The 23860-nt window shown below is 35.3% G+C and overlaps 1 protein-coding gene across 1 annotated transcript in view; it reads right to left on the bottom strand.

Annotated features, from left to right (window-relative positions):
- LOC118746952 (dendritic arbor reduction protein 1-like) overlaps positions 1 to 20066 on the bottom strand; it is a 101031-nt gene extending 80965 nt beyond the window's left edge. Inside the window, exons 1-6 of the mRNA XM_036480946.1 lie at positions 19986 to 20066; positions 10283 to 10934; positions 6517 to 7589; positions 3528 to 3758; positions 3409 to 3464; positions 2942 to 3288 (exon numbers count right to left, since the gene is read on the bottom strand). Coding sequence (XP_036336839.1) covers positions 2942 to 3288; positions 3409 to 3464; positions 3528 to 3758; positions 6517 to 7589; positions 10283 to 10934; positions 19986 to 20066 — 2440 coding nt within the window. The remainder of the gene's footprint in view (positions 1 to 2941; positions 3289 to 3408; positions 3465 to 3527; positions 3759 to 6516; positions 7590 to 10282; positions 10935 to 19985) is intronic.
- Between the last annotated feature and the right edge of the window lie 3794 nt (positions 20067 to 23860).

Here is a 23860-nt window from a genome sequence, read left to right as displayed (position 1 = left end):
TTCATCTTCATCTTCATCTTCATCTTCATCTTCATCTTCATCTTCATATCCACCTTCGTTTGTATTTAGGTTTCTTTACTTTTATTCTAATCTTTGCCTTTATCCCTTTCTTCTTCTACATATTCAACTTTACCTTCTTCCTTGCATGAATCTTAATCTTCGTAAATCTGATTTCTAAACTGCTGCTTAGCAGATTTCTTTAATTCAGTATCAATATTAAAGCAATGTCATTGATGCCACATAAAGTGATATCATGTCATTTTGGGGAAATTGGGTGTGGTGGTTTGCGATGTGGTGGAATTGAGTGTGGGAGTTACGGCGCTGTGAATTCAGGTGTGGTGGGCTTAAGAGGTGCGGTGAGTTTAGGTGTGGTGAATTTAGGTGTGGGGAGTTAAGATGTGGTGAGTTGAGGTGTGGTGAGTTAAGGTGTGGTGAGAAAGTTGAGGTGTGGTGAATTACGGTGTGGTGGATTTAGGTGTGGGGGGTTAACGTGCGGTGAGTTGAGGTGTGGTGAATTAAGGTGTGGTGAATTTAGGTGTGTGGAGTTAAGGTGTGGTGAGTTGAGGTGTGGTGAGTTAAGGTGTGGTGAGTTAAGGTGTGGTGAGCGAGTTGAAGTGTGGTGAATTACGGTGTGGGGGTTAAGTTGTGGTGTGTTTCATCTTCATCTTCATCTTCATCTTCATCTTCGTCGTCTTGGTCTTCATCTTTATCTTTTCCTTTATCCTGATCTAAATATGTCCATTCTTTTCTTCATTTACATATTCACCCCCACCATTGTTATTAGGTTAGGTATTTAAATTTTCCTTCCTCTTTGTCTTTATATCTAGGTTTCTTTACTTTTATTTTAATTTCTGTATTTATCACTTTCTTCTTCTCCATACTCAACTTTACCTTCTTCCTTGTTTGAGTCTAATCTATTCATGTACATACATACATACATCTTATTCCTAAACTGCTGCTTAGCACGTTTCTTTAATTCGCTATCAATATTAAAGCATACATTTAGGAGACATTTCCGCCCCAACCATGTACATGTATGGCATTGGTATTGGTGTGACTTTTGAATTGATTTTTTCGCTCTATTTTAAACTGATTTGAAATTTTAAAAATTGCCTGCACATCAGCATCAAAATACCTTTCTAATGATATATAATTGTTTATACCTCAGAAGTATAGTTTAGCCGTAAAAGGGGTGTAAAGGAAACATGATTGCCTATTTATATAATGATGATATACAAGTATTGCTCGCTTAATGTAATAAGATGTAATTTGATTTGTGATATTTTTTTTGCGGATGGTGTTAATATTTTCTTCCATACAAAAAAATTGTTTGAACATACTTTGTATACAAGAAAATGCGTGACACCGTCGGGAATAAAAATTATCAAAACGCAACGCGATTGCTTAGCCACTTCAAGCTTGCACTTTCTTAGGCTAGAATTAAATGGGCTATACAACTGCATACCTAGACTTTTCTGTAGATTCTTAATAACAAGTTTTTGGTTGTTCTAAAGTATTGTTGAGTTTTTTAATTTTTATCTAAAGTTTCAAATTTGGACTTATATGGAGTTTTTTAGGTAATGAATTGTAATTTTATAAAAAAACATAGTTAAAATTAAACAATTAAAAGAAGAATGGCCAAAACTGGTCCAGATGTCGTGTCTCTATCATTTTTCATATGACTATGTGTAAAGTGACTAACAAAGGTATTGGCATAGTGAAGCTTTCGCAATAAATGTAAGGTAGTTTCGATAATTTATTCTAAAAATATAGTCATTCTACATCAAAAAATATAAAAATAAAATCCAATAAATTTGCATTTATGTTTATGATTTTTGGTATAAAATGAACTATATTTTTATAAAAAATTAACGAAAAGTATAATAAGAAACATTGAATGTATTGCGAAAAATTCACTGTGACAATACTTTTGTTCGTCACTGTATGTGTCGCAAGGAGGTACATTGCTACAATAATCTCTGCACTAACTGCCCTCGTGTTGACACTGACGACGTTAAAATTTAATTTGAAAATGTTAGCAGCAGTGCACTTTTGCTTCAAGAATTGGTAATAGATTAAAATGAGCATTCAATATTAGGCTTTACAACATCAGTTTGAAAAACTCGCTCGTCTAAAAAAGCATCTGTGCTATTGGGATGTAGTTTTTACCAAATTTTTACAAATGTCCCTCTCCCACATTGAGGTACAGCGTCGTAGTCGCAACTTCCTTCAGTGGTTGGTACGCGACAAGTCATTCGACTACATCCACTTACTGACGGCATAAGTCCCTTTCATGCAGTGGCCTCGTAATAACACTCATTTCACGCCGAAGCAGTACTTGCTCTAGTCGGAAGAGTAGCCAGGTATTCTATGCTACATGTGGGCTCTGTAATGGGCATATTCCATTAGCCTTTTTAATAAAGCTATACTACTGCTAGTATTTAATGAAAGATATTCCTGGAAACGCACTGATCCCAGACAAGACGGCTTTCTCCTTCAGCCGTTTGCGGCTTGGAATACATAATTAATGTGTGGTGGGTATCAATGACCGAAATATTGAAGTATGTTCTTATTTCGTCTTGGTCGAGTGGGCGCATGTAAGCATCCACCCAATAATTTTGTATGGGTTCTTTAATGTTAGGCGGTCCCAACATTATTACGAAATAAAACTTCCATCGAAATTTTACCATTACTTACCTAACTAGCAAAAGTACAACCAAATACGAGTATTAAGTAAGAATGGAAAAATTATAGTTAGTCGGAATTTTCAAATCTTTCCCGGGAACTCAGAGTTTTGATAGCCCTAATTTTGCACTATTCAACACATATTTTCAAATTGTTCTCCATATGCCATAAAGCAATTGTTTATTAGCAATTATGAATAATGGCAGTATCGCTAAATAAATGAATAAAAAAATAAATAAAATAAATCATAACTCACCCTCAAAATCGCAATGATGTATGCGCCGCTTCTCCAACTCCGGGTTGTTACGCCGATTATAGCGCACCGTGCGTATCGTTGGCACAATCAAATTTGCCAGGTGTGCCGGTGTGCTAGCACCGTTACCACGCCCTCGCCCCCGACTGTTACCCATTAGGCCACTACCACTGCCGCCGCCGCCGCCGCCGCCGCCGATACCATTGCTGTTAACGCCATGCAGTCCGCTGCCGATATCGATGCCAACGCCAATACCGCAACCATTAGAGCCGAGCGTGGTGAGCGTACGTCCTGGACTTAAATGGTGTACGGAGGGGTGTAGTGGCGTCATTGTTGTCGTGCCATTCGTGCTCGAGTGCAGTGTTAAAATGTTGGGGCAAATACTTGAAAGTGGACGACCCTGTTGGTGATGTTGATGTTGATGCTGATGCTGATGTTGGTGCTGTTGTTGTTGCTGTTGCTGTTGCAGCAGTTGTTGTTGCTGCTGTTGATAAGGTGGCGGTGGTGTAGTGCGTCGATTCGCTGACTGTTGTTGGGCATTGCTGCTGCCATTATTCGCCGCAGCTGCCGCCGCCGCCGCCGCTGCTGCTGCAGCCGCTGCCGCGGCAACCATTGAACTACCCGGACTTCCGGGATCTGAGCTGGGCGGCGTCAATGGCGGTACGAATATGTGTCGCGTTGACATTGAATTGCCGGTTGGTGCTGCAGGTGGGCAAAGTTGCGGATTTGATTGTGATGGCTGGTGTTGTTGTTGCTGCTGCTGGTGCAGCGTTGAGTTTGTTAGAGGTGGTGGCGGTATTTGGTATTTGTGGTGATACGGCTGCCGGGAAAAAAATGGAGAAAACAAAAAAGTAAGAAAAACACGTAGGCGGTAATTATAACTGCACTAATTGCATTCAGTCGGTGCTGAGCTACATTTTATTATTATTTAAATGCCATTGATTAATTCAATAGCGGATAATTGTTACACTGGTATACAAATTGTAAAATTCTTTTGTATTAATGTAGAGTGCCTGATACAACGCTGGTTAATGGGGCTATGCCAGACCTATTGTAAATACCTCGGATTTACCCCAGTACTCAGCGCTATACATCAGCTGTCAGGAAGCAACTTTTTTAAGGCTTGGGCGGGAACCTAAACTCTGTAATCTATAATAGAAACCTATGAGCATTTCTAAGGTATTTATATACAAATCATTTTCGTTTAAGATATTTAACCCTGTTGGAGAGATTTTCAAGGTTCATTTTGTGTGAGTATAGATTTGCACGCAGTTTGTATTTAAATTGTTCATAGGTATATTTTGTCCTAGGACTCCGTTTGAAAATATGCTACAAAAAGATTTTTTAGGGTAAAATGAAATTTCAATGCACTACTGGAATAATAAAACCCTTTTTATACCCGAGCGCACTTGTGCACAAGGGTATTATAACTTTGTTCACATAACGGTTGTTTGTAACAGGCAAAACGAATCGAGATAGATATAGACAAATGTATACATAAATGATCAGAATGAAAAGAGAAATCGATTAAGCGGTGACTGTCTGTCCGTCCGTCCGTCCGTCCGTCTGTGCACACGATAACTCGAGTAAAAATTTAGATATCTTAACGAAACTTGGTATGTGCACTTCTTTCGTGCGTAGGACGGATGGTATAGAAAATGGGCAAAATCGGACAACAACCACGCCCACATCCCATATAACGGTAATTTAGAAAAATACGAAATCCTCGATAAATCAGTAAATATTATAGCTAATTTACTCAAAATATATGCTTGCAACAATTCTTAACCAAGAAATACGTTTAAGACAAAATTTTGGAAAATGGGCGTAGCACCGCCCACTTATGATCACATATATGTATCTCGTTAACCGTTCTACCAATTTGTACCAAACTCGGTGTGGTTATTGTGCTTGCCACATATAAGCAAAACGTTGAAAATTATTGGAATCAGATTCAAATTACGACCACTCTTCATGCTTGAAACTTCAATATTTCGAAATTTAAGGACGCTAATTTACTCAAAACTGATACACACCGGCTTACCATGTAGCGGTACCTGCGCCGGGTATTTAATGTTCGGCTCTGCCCGAACTTAGACTTTCTTACTTGTTTATGTATAAAATTGGCTGTAGGTAGCAGAGATGGTAACGGTTTTGGTTTTTATAATAAAAATCATAATTTTACCGTTAAAATTATACTATTATTTTCCCGGTGAAATTTTCCGATTATTTCATGACTTTTATTTTATTTTATTTATATTTTTTCGATCATATTTAAACCGTTATTATCAAATTTAATTTTTTAGATCACAAGAGATTAATATCCGTTATAAAAATATAGTCTTCATTATAACGGGTAAAAATTATTGAAAAAACTGCAAAATAACGATTATTTTTGCAAATAATAATTATATTTGACCGAAAAAATAACAAGTAATTTTTAAGCAAAAAAACAAATCCGACTTCAATTCTCATATAAAAATTTAAAATTATCGTTAATTTCTTCACGATTCAAGTATCGGATCTAAACCAAATTAGTATAGAGCCACCTGTGAGGTACCACCTTTCCGCTGAAAACGACGAAGAATTATCGAAATCGGTTAAACGGGTCCAAAGTTATGCGGTAACATACCTAAAACAAAAAATAAAATAAAAATTATAAAATATTCCGACGAACTGATAAGCTTCTGCTTTTTTGAAGACGGTTAAAACCCAAAATTAAAGATTATTCTTGATCTTAAGAAATAAAAAAATAACAATTTTGCAATGTTCTAAGAACAAAAATGCTGGCACTTAACGGTTATTTTCGGTCCCTGTTACCTAGGGATAGAGCCATCACCGCTAAGTTCCATTAAAATCATGTTAAGGAAAAATTTAAATTAATTTCGTGGCTTTCCAGAGTACAGTATCTAGACTGATTTGTGACTTTGTCCTTAATAGCTTCTGTTTACTGCAGTAAAATTTGTAAACGCACATCGAATACTTTTATATGTTGCTAACAATGGTTCTTCGTCTTTGTGCAGATGATGTCGTCGAGCATTTTGAGGCTTTTTTTGCGAATATGCAGAAGTTTTCTGTGCTATGCAGGATAGAAATCTATCAATGGATCTATCTCTGCAATAGCGAGATAACTCAAAACTCAAAAAAAAAAACACCCTTACCACTAAACAGAAGCACATGTCTCTACTCCTCTTCTAATCCATGTCTTAACCTTTCTAGTTATTTAAAACTGCTTTATAAAAACTTAGTAAAGATTAGACAAAGATAAGACTAGATCTGATATTGGCCCGGTAACTTTTCGGGGCAGCTCTTGAATACTTCGCTAAGTTGGAATTTCACTCTTAGTAAAGCCACCTGGGCCATGTAAAAATGTAAAAAATGTAAATATAAGTCTGCTTGGGTGCAAAATATATGGAGCGGCCCTCGTGTATAAGTTAAGACAACATTTTCTATTTAAACATTGCCAAACTTGGATAGGCAGCTTTAGTCATTAGTGCCCTCTCTTCCAAAATTTGTAGCACAGTGTAACCGTAATAAATGTGCAACTATGTTTTAACTCAAGCGAGCTGCACACTCACCTGATTGCTGTGCCAACTATAACCGTAGCCTGCATTCAAGTTGTTATTCATTGTGGCGTTATTGTTATTATTATTATTATTGCCCGCATTGCCATCCAGCGACGTTGCCGCTGTTAAGTTGGTCAACGTTACGGACGTGCTGATTGTCACATTCGCCGCAGAGGAGGAACCACTGCTACCACCACAACCACCGCCATCATTGAGATAATTATTGTTGCTACTTAAATGTTGATGTTGTTGTTGTTGTTGTTGAGATGCATATTGTTGATAGGAAATATTATTGCTATTATTATTATCACTGCCATTTAAGGCGCCACTAACACCTGCACCACTACTGCTGCCACTCAGCTCAGCATTGTGACTGCTTGCGGTGCTACTGCAACGATTTGGTTGATTAGGACTATTGCTATTGCTGCTATGCAAGGAGGCGGCCATATGTTGCTGCTGCTGCTGCTGATGATGATGTTGCTGGTGTTGCTGATGCAATTGCATTAGCGTTATAGTATCATCACCGTTGGCGAGAGCAACATCCGCAATGCCGCTATTTCCACCTAAACTGGGATGGTGTTGATAGAGGTGTTGCTGGTGTTGTTGTTGCAGATGCTGCTGCTGCTGCTGCTGTTGCCCATGGTGGTGGTGCTGTGATGGCAGTTGATAGTGCGCATAGTGTTGTTGTGGTTGTTGTTGTGCGTGCAGGTGTGTGTGTTGCTGTAGCGCTGGCTTCTCAGTCTTGATCTCCATAGGACTGAGCAATGGGGTGGACAATGTTTCCAGCAACGTATCATCGAGTGCCTCCATTTTCACTTGGGGCAGCAGTGTGTTGGTCGCATCCAAGCCACTGCTGCCGGCATTGCTAGTGCCACTGCTGCTGTTGCCGCTGCCACCGCCGATGAGCGCTAAGTGTGATGTCACGCCACCGGCCACCGTTGAATTTGAGCTTGAGCCGAGCATGAGCGCATTCTCAGGATCGATATTTTGTATTGAGCTGGCGATATCCTCCCACAGCGCTGGCCGTTGGTAGGGATCATCGAGGTCAGCGTAGGGATTGCAAAGAGCCTCTTTGTTTTTGGTATCTGGAGAAGAGAGAAGAAGAACTTAATTAAAGATCATAAAAATGGCGTAGAAGTCAAAAAGCTTAAAAGCTAAAAGCTACCGAAGCTATAAACTTATGAGCGACTAAATAAATGAATAGCTAATGCGTATTAGTCTCATGTCCACTGTGGCGCATAGTATTTTTCACACCTTTTAAAGGCTATGAAGCTTGAACAGTGAGCAATTCATAAAAAAGAGAAACCCATCATTCACAGCTGCTGAAGTTTTCGTTAATCTTATGCCAAGGTAAATATTGATTACGAAGCAAAATTTAGAAACGAAGCAACATTAGCTACGCATTGGCAATAACAACAACCAAGTTATGGAAATCAAATTTAAACTCCCTTTAAACAGCTTATGAGCTTGAGTCGCGACATGTCAAGTCGACTCGTTGACACTTTGTGATCAAGTAGCAACAACAAATTATACATATTAAGAAAGAAAAGGCAGATAAAATGAGTGGAAGGTTTTCGTGCTTAGATTTGGTTTCAAATTTCACAGCTGAATAAATTATTTGTGGCGTATTTGCTGAGCTGGGCTGACAATAAAATGCTAATGCTGGTAAACAACGGTAAATAAAAATCAATTTTGTTGCTATTTGTTTTAACGATTTCACTCTTTAGCTTTCAGCGGTGTAGTTGACAACAAAATATATTAAAGCTGCAAAAAATTAGTAAAAAAATAAGCATAACACATATTATGTTTTCAAAAGCAAATATTTAGCATGATATCCATTTATTTTAGTTGAAGATCATGTCATCGAACGTAAAAACTACTCATGTTTAGTAATTTTTATTAATAATACTTTTTGATTAATCTAAGTAATTTATTGAGGGAAAGCACTAACATTGTCTCTTCCTAATGCAGCTGATTCAAAGATGTGGGAGATAAGACTAGCCGATAGGCCTACAGCTAAACAGGAAAGGCTCTATTCGAAAAGAAATTTCGGTATTGGTTTTCCTAGTCTTTCAAGTAACACTTGGGTGTATTGCAGCTGCCTTCAGAAACCATTAGAATTACGTAAAATTAAGCAGAGCTTTGAGACCCGATTCAGGGTCTGATGTAAGCCTCGAAAACGCGGTTTTCGCAAATATGAAAAAATCGGGCATGGTAATATAATTTTCCCATTCCCATGTGGCATCCAAGAACACTCTTGCCACCCACTAAACACTGTAATGCCTTCAGGGATCTTTCTCAAGCAATATTTTTCTTTTAATCCATCTTTTTTTTACTGACTGTGCCCCGCACACTGACACTGTCAGCAAAAACATTACCAAAATGCAACGCGATTATTTATCACCTTAAAGCTTGCCTTTTGTTATACTAAAATTTAGTTGGCTGAAACTGCGCACTCTAAATCTTTCTACATAGAAGATCATTTAAAAAAGTATAAAATAATAATAATTGGAGAGATTTTTCGAAACTTTTTAAGGCTCTGGCCGTAAGTATTATCCGATCGGAAAAGGATTTAACACGGTTCATTGTGATGCAATTTTCCGTACTATTAGAAGTCGAAAAAATTGATTTTTTGGCTAAAGCTGGCGCCAGAAAAAAACGCTTGCTTCGCTTTGCGTGACAGATGCGCTTTGACAAAGGACTTATAAATTCGTTGATGATAAATGTGGTGGTAAGTTTCTATAAAAATGTTTAGGTATACTTTTTTTATCTTTTTTAATTTAATTTACTTTTCATTTTTATATTTTATGGTTTTAAAATGAAAAATATATTTCTTTTATTTTACTTTATTTTTAAGAACTTATTTTTTATCTTTTTTGTTTTTCAGTTTAATTTTCTTTTAATTTTTAGGATTTTGTTACATACAAAAAATGTTTTAAATTTCATTTAGTTTTAGAATTTTTTTATTTCTCTCTTATGTTTTTAATAAAATTTTTTTATTTTGTTAATTTAATTTTCTTTTAACTTGCGCACTTGATTGTTTCAAAAGCAAAAATACACCTGTTTCTTTTATTTCATTTAATTTTAAAGGACTTATTTATTTTCTTTTTTTTCTTTTCTAAGTTCCATTTTTTTAATGCTTACAACTTATTGTTTAACAAAGAAAAAAATTTTTGATTTCATTTAATTTTTAGAATCTTATTTTATTTATCTCTCATTTTTTAAATTTTGAAATTTGATTTCTTGTGCTAATTTCCTTTTATTTTAATTTTTATATTTTACTATTTTTTATTTCATTTTATTTGTAGCCTTTTTTAATTTAATTTTCTTTTAATTTTTAGATTTTGTTTTAAAAATAAAAATATATTTGTTTTTAATTTTATTTAGTTTTTAAATGTCAACTACTCTAATTTTTTATTTAATTTTTTTCTTTTTCTAAATTAGTTTTTAGACTTTATTGTTATAAAAACAAAAAAAAATTTTTTTAAACTTCGTTTGATTTTTAAAAAAACTTTTTTATTTATTTTTGCGAAAGACTTTTGTCTTCCCAAAGACTGTGGTGAGTTGAAAGACAGTTGCCAAAATTGCCCTCTCTCTCTCTGGCATTTCTGAATTTTCTGGCAAACCTGCATATGTTAACTACCAACAGCAAACGGGTTTTCTTTTTCAGAATTAAAAACCAAAACATATTTTTACATGATTTTACATATCGGACGCATATGTTATTTATGCTATACGAAAAGTAAAACAAACTATTAAGCCTTCATCGTAAACTTACCAAATAAATATTCCTTATCGGCTACCGACACTGCGGTCGCCGACGCCGTCGCACCATAGGCGCTGGCTATTTCATACGCCACTGCCGCACTGCTGTCGTACGCAGACGCACAACCCGCATATGACACATTCGCACTCGCATGCGGAGAGTTTGAAGTATCGGCGGGATTATCACTAGCCGAGGCGGATGTTGATGATGATGACGCGGCATTTTGTTGCACAGCGCCAGCGCCAACTGAGGCAGAGGATGTTGACTGCGAGAGTGCTGTAACCGTTGTGGATGCCGACACCACAACCGAGGTGGATGCCGATGAGTGTTGAACATAAGTTGCATGTTCATGATTGCTACCGCTACCACTGTTGCTACTATTGGCAGCGGTGATGGCGGAGGTGGTGGCAGAGTGATGCAACTGCTGTTGATGCTGCTGCCAATGATCGAGCGTATTACTGCCACTATGATTGCTTTGCGGCGAAAACAATTGATGCTGGTGTTGATGCTGATGCAAATGCTGATGATGATGCTGATGATGGTGCAGGTGATGGTGATGGTGGTGGTGGTGTGGCGCGGCGGCGGATAATACTTCAAGTTCAACGTCTGGCTCGATTTTGTGCAAACGACCCATCAGCTCATGCCGATAGTCAAATTCGGGGGACTGAAAGTAGAGAGAGAAGAAGATGATGGATGTTATTAGATCAAAATTTGTTGGGGTTTAAATGACTTAATAATTTATGCGTAATATTTAAAAGAGCAAGAATATATTAAAGCTAATAATTATAGATTTTTATCAAGGAAATTCTTTGTTGCACTTCGATTTGGTTAACGTTATTAAATATTCGTTTGCTCATATGGCTTTCCATTTAACTAGTCTTATTTGTAATACGACAAAGGTAATGTAGTATAACAGCAAATCCAGTGAAGTTCCCAAAAAAAAATTTTATTTCGAAAACCTGAGAAATGTAACCTCTTCGAAATGCCGAAAAAAATCCTAAACAAATCTTAAAAAATCTTCAGGAGCCCCAAAAAATCTCGTACAGTCCGAAAAATTGCTATTAGTTTCCAAAAGCTTAAAAAAATATCTAAAAAATATTTGCAAAAAATTTCGAGGAACCCCGCAAAGTTGTAAAAAAATACAAACAAAACATACTGAACTTTCTAAATTCTGAAAAATCTCCGAAAAACAAGAAATTTTCTCCATAATATATAAAGTTCCAATGAAATTCCAGAAAATGCTCTAAAAACTGCACAAACAACCCAATACAATTTTGAAATGATTATAACAGTCCTTATTAACCGCGCAAAAAAAAAAGTCTTCACAAATACCCAAAAACGCCCAATAAAGAGCTGTAGAGCTGCAAGAATAAATTTTAATGCCAAAGAAGTTATGAAAATTGCAGAAATCTACAAAAATTAACTCAAAACACTCCAAAACCAAATTTGAAAACATCGGCGAAAAGATACCAAAAAATTCTAAACACAAGATACCGAGAACCTTCAAAAGGTTTTAAGAAAATTTATGGCAAAACTTGAAGTTACCTAGAACGATGGGCTGGTCTCAAAATATCCTGGAATGAGTTGTGGAATTTCAAAAATATTTCGAAAATCCCAAACATTTATAAATATATATATATTTTTTTTTAATAGAGAAAAAACTCAAGAAGTTCCTAAATTACTCCTGAAATTAAAATCCAAAAACAAGCCACAAAAATTTAAAAAAATAAGAACTAATTGCGATAATACCAGAAAGATACCATAATTTTTTTTATTTATTCTGAAAAATAATAAAAATCCCTACAAAGTTCTGGAAAAGTGCTCGATAGAGTCGCGCAGAATTCCAGAAATACTATGTTAACACAAAAAATGCACGAAATTTGAAGAAAAAAAATCCGAAACTTAAACTAAGAGGGAACCCAAATACCCTAGAACAATTCTTAAGGCTGAAAAATTTTAAGTTCAAAAACACCCAAGAATATTGTAAATATAAGAAACTTGAAAAAATCACAAAAAATCGGCAAATTTTTTTTAAATCAATAATAGTTAGTGTTTAAGAGTCATAACGTAATCCCAAGTCATCTGTAAATATTTAAAGTTTAACAAATACAAAAAAAGACTCGAAAAGAAGCGTAGTTCTTTGGAAAATGAAAAACTCGAAAACCACACACAAAAAAACTGAAAAATCTTAGAAAATATCAAATAACTCTGAAAAGTCTTAAATGGCAACATCTCAGTATCTCCGAAAAAAAAAAATCTCAAACTAAAACTCGAAAGGGTGTTTAAGAGCCAGAAACACACCCGTTAAGCACAAAATATTATGAAAATTTTCGAAAAAAATCAGGACGAAATCCTGAAAGTCTAAAAAGGCACTCTTAACAAATCAAAAAAAAAAATATGCGAGGGGTTTGGAGAAGTCTTGAGAAAGTTTATTTTAAATAAAAAAATATAAAAAAATGATAGAGTTTTAAAGATAGAACCACAACAATTCGGCCAAATTCCGAAAACCGCAAAAATCTTGTAATAGAATAGATCTTTGCCGTACCAAATGTAGAGATATTTCACCTCAAATTCAATGCTTTAAAAGTCGTTCATCAGAAGACCACAGAAATGGACCGAAATGGATGCAACCTTTGCAGCATTAACACAGCTAATGGGCACATCGATTAACATTGCTGATGCTGAAACTGTTAATACTGTTAATGACAGCCAGATCATTGCCGGAACAGTCAAGCAGTCGGCTCAGGTGTTAAATTTCTTGTTGCTCATGACATGAAAGATAGCAGCAGCTATTGAATGCGCTTGCAAGATGCGCGTGCTCAACTCGGGTGCGTCATCAATGGCCGCAGCAGCCGTCCAACTGTGGCATGCACCATGTCAGCAACAGCGATATTGTCACCAGTGTTGTTGATGCCTTTGAGGCCACTGTGGCTGGCTGTGCGTTGCAACAACACTTATTTCTGCCACGCCACATACATATGTATGCACTTCTTCGCCGCATTTTCGCCTTTGTCCTCATTTGCTCTAAAGTCATATATTATCGCCTACCTGTTTTGTTTTTCTCCTCTACTTTTATTTGTTTATTCAGAACGTATCTATGTGTACGTCACGCAATTGCTGCCGCATACATATATTAAGCGCTGGTGATATGTATTAACGGCCGCAGCAATGGTGCAGCGCAGAGGCTCTTGTGGCAGCTAACATCAAATAGTTGAATGTTTATATGCTGGTGCAGCGATAACTATACTATACTACAATGATAGCACAACAGCAGTGCCACAACAGCATCCGCATGAAGAAACAGTTACTTGCACATACACAAACGCACTTCCAAGTACATTTATGCCACGCGCTGCAAGTTATGAGCTCTTCATGTGCGCCTTTTTGCTTAGCTCCAATCTTTCTTTGTCACTTTCCTTATGCTACTCATTCACCTCTACCATGGCCATTGAATTGTTTTTATTGTATCTCCTACATTTAGTTACATGCAGTTTAGTTATTGTTATTGTATTTTTTATATTGTTGTTGTTAATTTTAATTGATTTTCAATGCGCGCTTCGTTATAAATTTTCATTCTTATCTTTATGTTTGGAAATTTTTTATCGTCGCATATACGCGTGCCAAGCTGTAGCTATGTATGAAGATTGCATGCTGCTTTAACAACAACACCGCGGCGAGTTGGCTCATTGGCTGCGGAGTTGTATGGCTACATTTTCTTCATAAGCGCGCACATAGCTACACACATACATATGTATGTATATACGGGCATGCCACATATTTATGTGGTAAGTTTAGCCGCCGCTAAATATATTATGCGGCAACGCTCTTGCTATTGCCACTGCTATGGCTGCTAGTTATTTCCGTTGCCACTCAGGTGTTGGGGAATTTAATTTGATTATCTTTTGCTGCACAATATTAATTAAAATGTTTATGCGTTTAATGCATTGCCTGACATTTCTGACACAGATTCAAGAAATTAGCGCAAATTAAAATTTGGTTCGAGGTGCTAAGGCGCGCATTCGCAATGGTATGTTGATCAATGTAAAATAGGTTTATGGTGTAATTAATATGTCTTTTCATTAGAGGAAAAAATTATGGCTTAGATAAAATCAAAGAGAATACTGGAATGTTGTTATTGCTACTAAATTTTATCATCTTAAAAAATTTAAATAGTTAAATCATGGTTGCGACTTAATTGTGTTCAAAGCAGATTTGTTTCTTCTTTGTAAAGGTTCAAAATTTTCTCCTTTATCAAAACTAGCTAAAATTTCTGCCGATAGACCAACTGGCGAAGGATTCGATGGACAATTTCCACTAAGGCCAAGAGAAATAGAAGAAGAATGTGTCAGTGGAAATCGGTAATGTAAGGAAAACGGCTACATGAGCCATCCCTCAGGTTGTGGTTTTTTCTCCTCTGTTATGGAAACTCATGCTAAGTGCATTTCTGTTTCATACCGCTACAAAACTGGATTAATTCTATCTAATCAGTCTACAAAAGGATAAAAGGATAATCATATCTTCAATCAATTGGAGCAATTCGCTTGAGTCTCTAAGGGCCGTTTCTTCAAGTAGCTTTTAGTATTTGGTTTAGGACAAAATTTATGTTTAAAGGGCAGATAAATTTCAAAAGCTACTTAAGAAAACGGCCTTAAGTCAGATTAGAAATACTTCTGAACATTTCACCTTCAGAAATTCACGTTTTCTCTGGAAGTTATAGCGCTAAGGAAAAAATATAATCCATCAACAACTTTCTATTCGAGTTCACATAAAAAGTCTTGCATTTTTTGGGACGACTTCTTCAAGAACTAAGACAGTTTAGATAAAACTACATGGGAAGTCAACAAAAAAGCGAAACGGTTGAATAATATGTAAGGACAGGTCCGAAGAATTCCTCTACTCCGTACGAAAATGCCTCTGTGCTACCTCAGCCTCAACTTTTCCCAATCAAAATTTGGGTTGGAGGTCAAGTGAAGATCCAATACATATTAATAACCATTGTTGGTTTCAAGTGTACCTTAAACAAAAGGGCAAATTTTTTTTATGCAAAATAAGCTGAGTTCACCACTTGAAAAAAGCTTGGATATCAATTTGGATTTAAACTTTATTAAAAAAATTTTTGTCTATCGACTTGAGAATGAATACTTGTTTTGGTCAATGAATTTGAATTTGAATTTAGCAAGAAAATTGTCCTAGATTTTTTTTGTTTAAGTTAGCTCTCTTTAGATATAGGTGTGCAATATGTCCACTGAGTTCTGTGTGACAAGAAAAGGTGCAATTAAGTCATTCCTCTAAAAAAAAAAGCCGCTACTTCAGTAAGGATGCGATGGAACTCGCCAGCATTGACTTCTGTCACAGCAGCTGTAATAAAAAGGAAATTGAAACTATAGAGCAATATCACTGTTATAGCGCTGCCTTAGCAGGTTAGAGAAATATCGCTTCATCCGACCATTAAAAACAAAAGAAAAATAAAACAGCAATATACAAAACTGCTGTCGTACTTCTTTGGCTTTATGTAAGTACTAACTTTCAAGTTGGAAAATAATCATGATTTTTTTTTTAATTTTATCTATAAAATATCAACATGTTTTGAGAGTCGTAAAACAGTTTTAACTATACTGTATATTCACTATACACTATAGTACAATGATTTTTATTTTTGGAGTTTAAACAACAAAAATTTTAAATAATAATTAATACTTGAGTTAAATTTCTTCGCTCAAAAGAAATTATTATTACCTGTTTTAAGCTTTGCACGTTTTTAAGCTAATGGGAGAAACAGGTTGCTCGCTTAAGTCTTTTGTGTGCCATAAGAAAATATTTGCATAATATTGAACTAGCAAAGCCTTATATTTTGTGACAACACATTTCTATTAAATAATAATAATCTTCAGGTTAAAAACATAGGCAATATACGCATATATTTAAGCTAGGAGGAGATAAATATGCAAATATTTTGACTTTTTGTGCACAAAATTATATCGCTACTGTGTTACTTCTTCAGCTTTTGCACCTAAAAGTACGCTTCTTTTATTGTGATTAAGCCATTTGTCCATACAATATAATTTTTAATGTAAAGAGAAATTATATTTAAGGCTTAGCAGTTTTATTTTTTGATATAAAAACAATAACAATTTGCTTAAATGACAAATCGTTTGAGTTGTATACGAAAAACAAAGAATTATTAATTGATTGACGTATAAGCAAATTGTTTTTATTAAACTATACAAAATCGGAATATTTAAAATAAATACATATTGTTAACGAGTAAGCAATAATCATATTCTTTTGCCCCAGCACATACACCAATACATACACACACACATATGTACACGTGTATTTATGATTATTCGCTCTCTTGCCTACTGAAATTTATGCAGCTGCGTCAACGATTAAGATTTCAACACAAAATCGTGCAGCAGCCCAGTTGACCCAGAAATTGTTGCGTATTGCGCGTTCAAAATGCCACTAAACCAACGAAAATGAATTGAATTGAATTAAGTTGCATGCTTGTTCTAATATTTTTATTATTGCAATGATTTTTTCCACATTTATTCTGCATGTACATACACAAATTTTGTTGCCATAACAAACTCATACTTTTAGGGCATTTGGCGACGCTGGTGGACGGACGGCCATATAATAAATTCTTACACGCCATTGTCCAACACAATGCTAGAGCGTTTTTTTTTTTTTGCATATGCGCCACTCAACAACGAAAGCGACGACGATGACGCCAGTTGTCCTAGACGTTATGTGCAGTTGCAGTTGCCGCTATATGCGCATAACTAACTGCTATGGCTGTTACTGCTGTTGCCACTGTATAGCGCTGCCGCTAAACCCATTCTTGTGTTGACTCACTCACTGCTTAGAATAACTACATACTTCGTTGAACTTATTTTTCGGAATATTTATTTTTGCAACAAATCAGTGAAGACAATAGACAGACGCTAGCAATTTTAAATAAAGCAAATCCCAGGAACACGGCGGTTTCGGCAACAACAGTAACTGCAACAAAAATAATAATAACATTATTGCATGAAAAAGCGCACGAGCAAGCGCACATTAAGTCGGTCATTTGCATGCAAATACGTAGTGGAGAGGTTGAAACACAAACAAGAATGAAAATAAAAACTTATACAACAGCGAATGTCAAAATAAACAGAAGCAAATGCCGTACGGTAGCATTGAAAGAAGCAACAAATCTTTTGTAGATTTGCGCTTGTCGGAAAAAAAAAAAAATGGCGAAAATAGTAGCAAATAGCGGATGCCAATAAACAAGCAATACGCTCGGATTCCTGTAGCAGAAAAAATATAAAATAAAAATAAAAGTTAAAAAAATAAAAATAAAAGTTAAAACGCTCGGTGCAAGTTCTGTATGTGTAGCATGTATGGCATATATTTGTACATATCTCTACATACATAGGTATGTGTGTAAGCGCACAAAGAGCGCGCTCGCAATACATTTGGTAAGACAGCAAAACTTGACAGTTGACTCGTGTTGCAAGATATATTGAGCATTTGTTGGTGATGCCAATGCAGTAGGAGCGAAGGTTGACATGCTGTATAGAAGCGCGCAGCAACATGTTGCTAAGACTTTTGCACAAATCAGACATAAATGGCAGTAAAAACTTAATACATATATACGAATAAATTATTTTATTTAAAAAAAAAAAGGAATTTGTTTAAGCTGATTTTGTATGGTATTCCTTTAATGAAAACCTTAATAGCAGCTGACCGGTGATGGTCTTCACAACTATCGTTCGGCAAAAGCATCCTGAGGGAAGGAGGATCTTGGGTCCTTCATAATTTTTCCTGGACCAAAAGTATCTGGCTATTTTACAAGTTGGTTCTTCTGCTCATTTTTAATTTGCCACCTGCAGTTCAATATTTATTTCTCTGCTCCAAGGAGAGAGATAATAATAAACATCATTCAATAGGATAATTTTTTGACGACAATTTTGGCCGCAATTTTAAACCAATTTTTAAAACCATAAAAACTCTTCTCATCAACTTTTTCAATTTTTGAAATCGGTTCGGAAGAATCGCCAAACGAACGGAGACGAAATTTATGTTAGCGTTGGAAAGTTAGCAAGTTGGCAAATACCCGTAAGTAAAAAAATATTCAAGCAAATAAGTTTTCCACTTTTCCTAGCCATTAAATATTTGTACGTATATATAGAAATTTATCCATGCATTTTAATTAAATACCAACTACTTTACGATAATCTCCTTTCGCAGTTGCACCTCCGCGTCCATCACGCACTCCTTTGTGCTAAAGCGTTGCAATTTTCTGTTAATTTTTTAAAAAATTGCATAACCATATTTCATCTGCGCTTTGTAGAAATCCCTTTCACAAGTGCCAACGGTGCGGTATCAGTGATTGTGCTTTCATTTTTGTCATGCCATCCCAAAGGGCTGACTTCAATCGCGTTCCTTTTCTCTTTCGCACCACTGGCAAACATTTGCCTTCATTAACTTCACTGGCGTGTTTGTACTTTTGATTTCGTGCTAAAATTCAATCGATTTTTATTGCACCAAATGCAGTAGAAAGACAGCAAAAACGCTCATCGACATCTTCTTTTAAGGAAGCAGCACGCAAACGGCACCAGCCAACACCAAAAAAAAAAAAATAAGTCTAACGGCTGGTGGCTGCCCAGTCAGCGTGTTGGACAAGTTAAGCCAGTCAAGTGAGGAAAAAACAAACGCATTGCGCCGACGCGGTTCAATGGGTCAGCTTAGTCACGATTCTTACTTAAAAGTTAAAGTGAGACTCCTTTTTTCACTTGGTGCATCGGCGGCTGCTGGGGTAACAAACTAACTTCTTTGTTGTTTGTGCGCTACGGTCTGTACAATAAAAAACAGAATATCAAACAAAAGCACAATTCAATAGAGCATGCGATACAATTGCCGTTAGGGAGGAAGCTATTGAATTTTTTGACAGCGCAACAACAACAACAACAAAGTAGTTCGAAACAGATAAACAATGCTTTGTAAGTGAAAATAGAATAGTTAGAAAAAATTTTATTTGTAAGCACTTTTGTAAGAAATTGATATATTTTTATTTTTTTGTTATTAAACTTTTTTAAAATACGCTAATGCCTGTGCGTTACATAAAAAACAACAACAACAGCAGCCGCTTTGTTGCCCCTTTTTTTTCGTTTGTGCCTTTCCTTTTCTTTTTCGCTTCTATGCACCGCTATGCAGTTTTGACTTTCAGTTGAAAAGCTGTATAAGAAACAAAAACAACAACAGCCGCCATAGCAACAAAATCCGTTCTTCCACTCGGAGGGCACATTGTTATGTAGCTTTGTTAGGGTCATTTGGCATTACACCATTTTCTTTTACGGGGTGATGATGATGATGATAATATCATTAAGTTTGAAGTGCAAAAAGTTACATAAATTGTGTGGCATGCACGATTTTCCACGACTTCTACGTCGCCGTCATGGTCGGCGGCAATGTTGACGCCAACTGCCAAATCGACAAAGCTGCGGCATTTGCTACGACTAGTTTATGTGATGTCATGGCATTATTTCTTGCCAGCAAAGTTTTTCATTTTCGATTAGTGGCGCAAATATCGGGAAGTTTCAAAAAAAAAAAACAACAAACAGTTAATCAAAAAGTAAAATGAAAACTTAGCATCTGTGTGACTGAAAATCTTACAAGAAAACAAAAGTGATGCGATTTGTTGTTGCGCTGTTCTCTTTACTGCTACCCCCAACTGGCAGGCATCTGCAATTGTTGTTGTTGCTATTGTTTGTGTTGTTGTGCGCCGGTCTAATGGTTCACCATCCATCGTTCAGCTCGCTATTATTTAATGATTTAGTACAACAGGTTGCTGTTGCCGTATCATTGGCTCTTGGGCACTGAGAAAAGTGAGCTTGCCGGGCAAATGTTTTCGGTTAATTTAAAGCCTAAATCGTTCGTGAGACGTGTAAATGGTCTGCACGTTCGCGGCTGCTGGCTTTTGTTTTATTAGCAAACGGCGTGTATTTTTTTCCATCAATTTACTACGTTCAGGAGCGTGATTATAATTATTTTCTTAACCAAGTTTTTTTTTGGTGGTGTAGCGCAATATTCGATTCGTAAATCTTTGTGGAAAAATATGTAATTTTGGCTAATTTAAATATCTTGAATTTTGACATGGATACATATGTACGTATATATTTATACATTTAAAAATGCAAGTACATATCTGCATATAAACGTATGTATACATATTCCGGTGGTCCTTAAAATATCAACAACTCAATTTTGTATTAGGCACCTTTTTATTTTGTTCTACGTAAAAAAATTTCAAAATTAATGTCAAATTTAAAAATTTCAAAGCTGAAAATAACTTTTCTTGGTCTCTAGCGGGTTTGAAAAAAATTAAATTTTTTTAAATTGCAAAAATTCAACAAAATTTTTACTTTGACCAGCTATAACTCAGCAAGTTTTCGTCCGATCAAAGCAAGTGGTATGATAATTGACGCTTTGATTGGTAACGTTCGAACTTGTGCGTTTAGGTATTAGCGAAGTTATACCGCGAAAAACGCAACAATAACATTTTCTCAAAAAACTGTACAAAGAAAAAATTTAATTAAATTAAAATTCTTTTTAAGATCAGCTGCACTAGATTGCAGTAGGTTGCATACGGAAATGTATAGGCAACGAAAGTTCGCGGGGTGTGTTTATATCAGCAGCTAGCGTTGCTGACCTTGCACATCGATAAGGCCGGTTCGATCACTACTGAAATATTGAAAATAAGTCCAATGGGGAGATTTGGTGATCTTATCATAACAGAGCTCAATGCTGCTCGATGAAGGGCCTGCATCCTATGAATCAATGCGCAGCTCCATTCCCCGAGAGAATATCTCTCACTTGATTATGCATTATGCCACCTGAGCCCTGGTAACTAAATTATATGCACCCAATGCTGTCGGCCGCTGTGGTGTAGTGGTAAGCAGTGCGCGCTTCCACTCCACAATGCCTGGGTTCAAACCCTGGTCAAAGCAACATCGCAAAATATAGAAAAAAGGTTTTTTCTTAACAGCGGTCGTCCCTCGGCAGGCAATGGCAAACCTCCGAGTGTATTTCTGCCATGAAAAACAGCTTCTCATAAAAATACAATCGCCGTTCGGAGTCGGCGTAAAACTGTAGGTCCCTCCGCTTTGTGTGACAACATCAAGGCGCACGCCACAAATCGGAGGAGAAGCTCGGCCAAACACTAACATATGTGTAAGCGCCAATCTATTATTATTATTATTAATGCTATGAGTAATAAATGCTAAAGGCAGGCCCATACCAGGTTGGAGGTGACTTTCCAACTTTTTTTTTGTTTTTAATCCATGGGCGTAAAAAAATTTTGTACATTTAGGCCGCCATATAGATCAGATAATCTATATAAATATCTAGCTTTAATTTCCCTTTTTTTTAAACCCGCCCTCAATTTTTTGAGTAGTGTATTTTAAGACAGAGGTCGCTAAAATTCTTCGCTGAGGAACTAAATTTCCATCTTTCTCTTCAGTACAACTCAATTCTGGGGCAAGCAATTTTGAGTTCCTCTTTTTTTAGTTAAAACAACTATATTTATTATTAATAAATTCGGAATCATCCAATATATAATATAGAAATATAGACTTTCTTGGCCTGCGGGGCGTATGCGGAAACGGCTTTTGAAATCGTTTCATACATTCGGCTCTCCAAATTAACAGAGCAATTCAGGCAATTGTCTTTTAACTCACCACAGTCTTTGAAAGATAAAAAGATTTCGTAAGAAAATTATCTATTCTGGGAACTATTTATCTTGGAAGCTCTTTCAAGAGACTAATTGAAAGATAAGTTTTGTAAAAATTAAATAAAACTAAAATATGTATGTACATATGTATCTATTTTTTAGACAAAAGAAACTATAGGTTTAAACAATTTTATCATAAAGAAAAAAAATAAAAACAAAATTAAAAAGCAAAAACAGATTAATAACATTAAAAACTAAAAGAAATTAAAAAAAGCTCTTTCTTTTTAAAACAATAAAAACAAAAAAAAATAAAAGACAAATTTAAAAAAAAAATTTAAAACAATAAAATCAGAAAATTAAATGAAAATGAAATTTAAAAAAGGAAAAAATAAAAAATAAAATAAGTTTCTCCTAAAAATTACATAATCGAAATTAAAACTTTTTTTTTAATATAAAAGCTAAAAATGAAAAGAAAATTAAATTAAAAAAGAAATTAAATTAAAGAAAAATGAATAAAGTATGTAATAATTCAATGAGATTAAACATTTTTTTCTTTGTTTATACAATAAAATATAAAAACAGAAAGCGATTTCAACTAAAAAAAGAATTGAGATAAAAGAAAAAAATAAAAGGCTTACTAAAAGTTCATTGAAAATATTTTTTTTTTTTAAATCAACAAAATTTTTAAACCAAATTATATTAGAAAAGGAAACTAAAATGTTCCTATAAACTTAATAAATTTAAAAACCAAATATTTTCTTTTTTTAAAGCAATGAAATCTAAAAATAAAATAAACAACAGTTTCTAAAGATCAAACGAATTAAAAAATACAGGTATTTTTCATTTTAGGACAATGAAATCTATGAAATCTAATAACTAAAAGAAAATTTAATAAAAAAAATAAAAAAAATAACAAAAAACTCGCTCGCTGGGGACTCGTACCCGAATCTCAGGAATATCACAACAGTGCTTTGCACACTCACCTATTGCTTTCATTGGAGCGGCGCAAGCAAAATGATATACAAGTGAATTTTGGAAAAAAAGCTTTTCACCACGAGTAACGAATGCGAAGGCCTTTTTCTAAGGCTTTTGTGCTAGAATAACAAACGTCTTTCGAACTATCTTGCCATCTGTATTTCATTTGGCTAATAAAAGATGTTTTACTATTTTGGCTAGCAGTACATAAATCTGAACATCGAAGTCCTTGTCACTCACGAAGTCCTTAGTGTGTCGTCCATAGTGTGTCGTCCTTAGTGACGTCGTTATCTTTGCACCGGACGAAATTTTCTATTAGAATGTTATCAAAGCCCAGAATGCAATCTCCATGGCTTGCTTTATTTTTCTTTACAAAATTTTAAAGAATTTTTTAAAAACTGAATTAATTTTAGCTTAAGAGAATTTTTAAAAGCGGTGGAGATTTTACGATATATAATACGCGTGTTGTGCTAAGACATAACTACTTTTGTTAAGAGAAAATTTGAACACCTCACACCAACCCAATTTAATCTAACGATTGGAGAAAACTTTAATCTAAATTAATCCTTTTATTTTGATGCGCCCACATCAAGTGTAAATCACTAAATAAATTGCGCCATTAACCTATAGCGCCACTGAGTAGATTTGTATTAGCAGAACACAAATGCCAACAATACAGCTTAATCGATGCATAAATTCTGTTATGCGCAGCTTAAGCATAAAAAACTGCCAATAAAATGAGAAAGTATGCCAAACAAGCGCAGAACACTATCTTCATAACACTAACAAAAACATATCTACAAGTAACTAAATATATCCAATAGCGATGGAAAGATAGAAGAGAAAAAATTAAAAAAAAACAGCAGAGAATCCGTATTTGTTCACATTGTAGTTAT

Source organism: Rhagoletis pomonella, unplaced genomic scaffold (genome assembly GCF_013731165.1).
Source record: "Rhagoletis pomonella isolate Grant_MI unplaced genomic scaffold, Rhpom_1.0 Rhpom_scaffold_00011, whole genome shotgun sequence".
Lineage (NCBI taxonomy): Eukaryota > Metazoa > Arthropoda > Insecta > Diptera > Tephritidae > Rhagoletis > Rhagoletis pomonella.
This window is presented reverse-complemented; position numbering and strand designations above follow the sequence as displayed.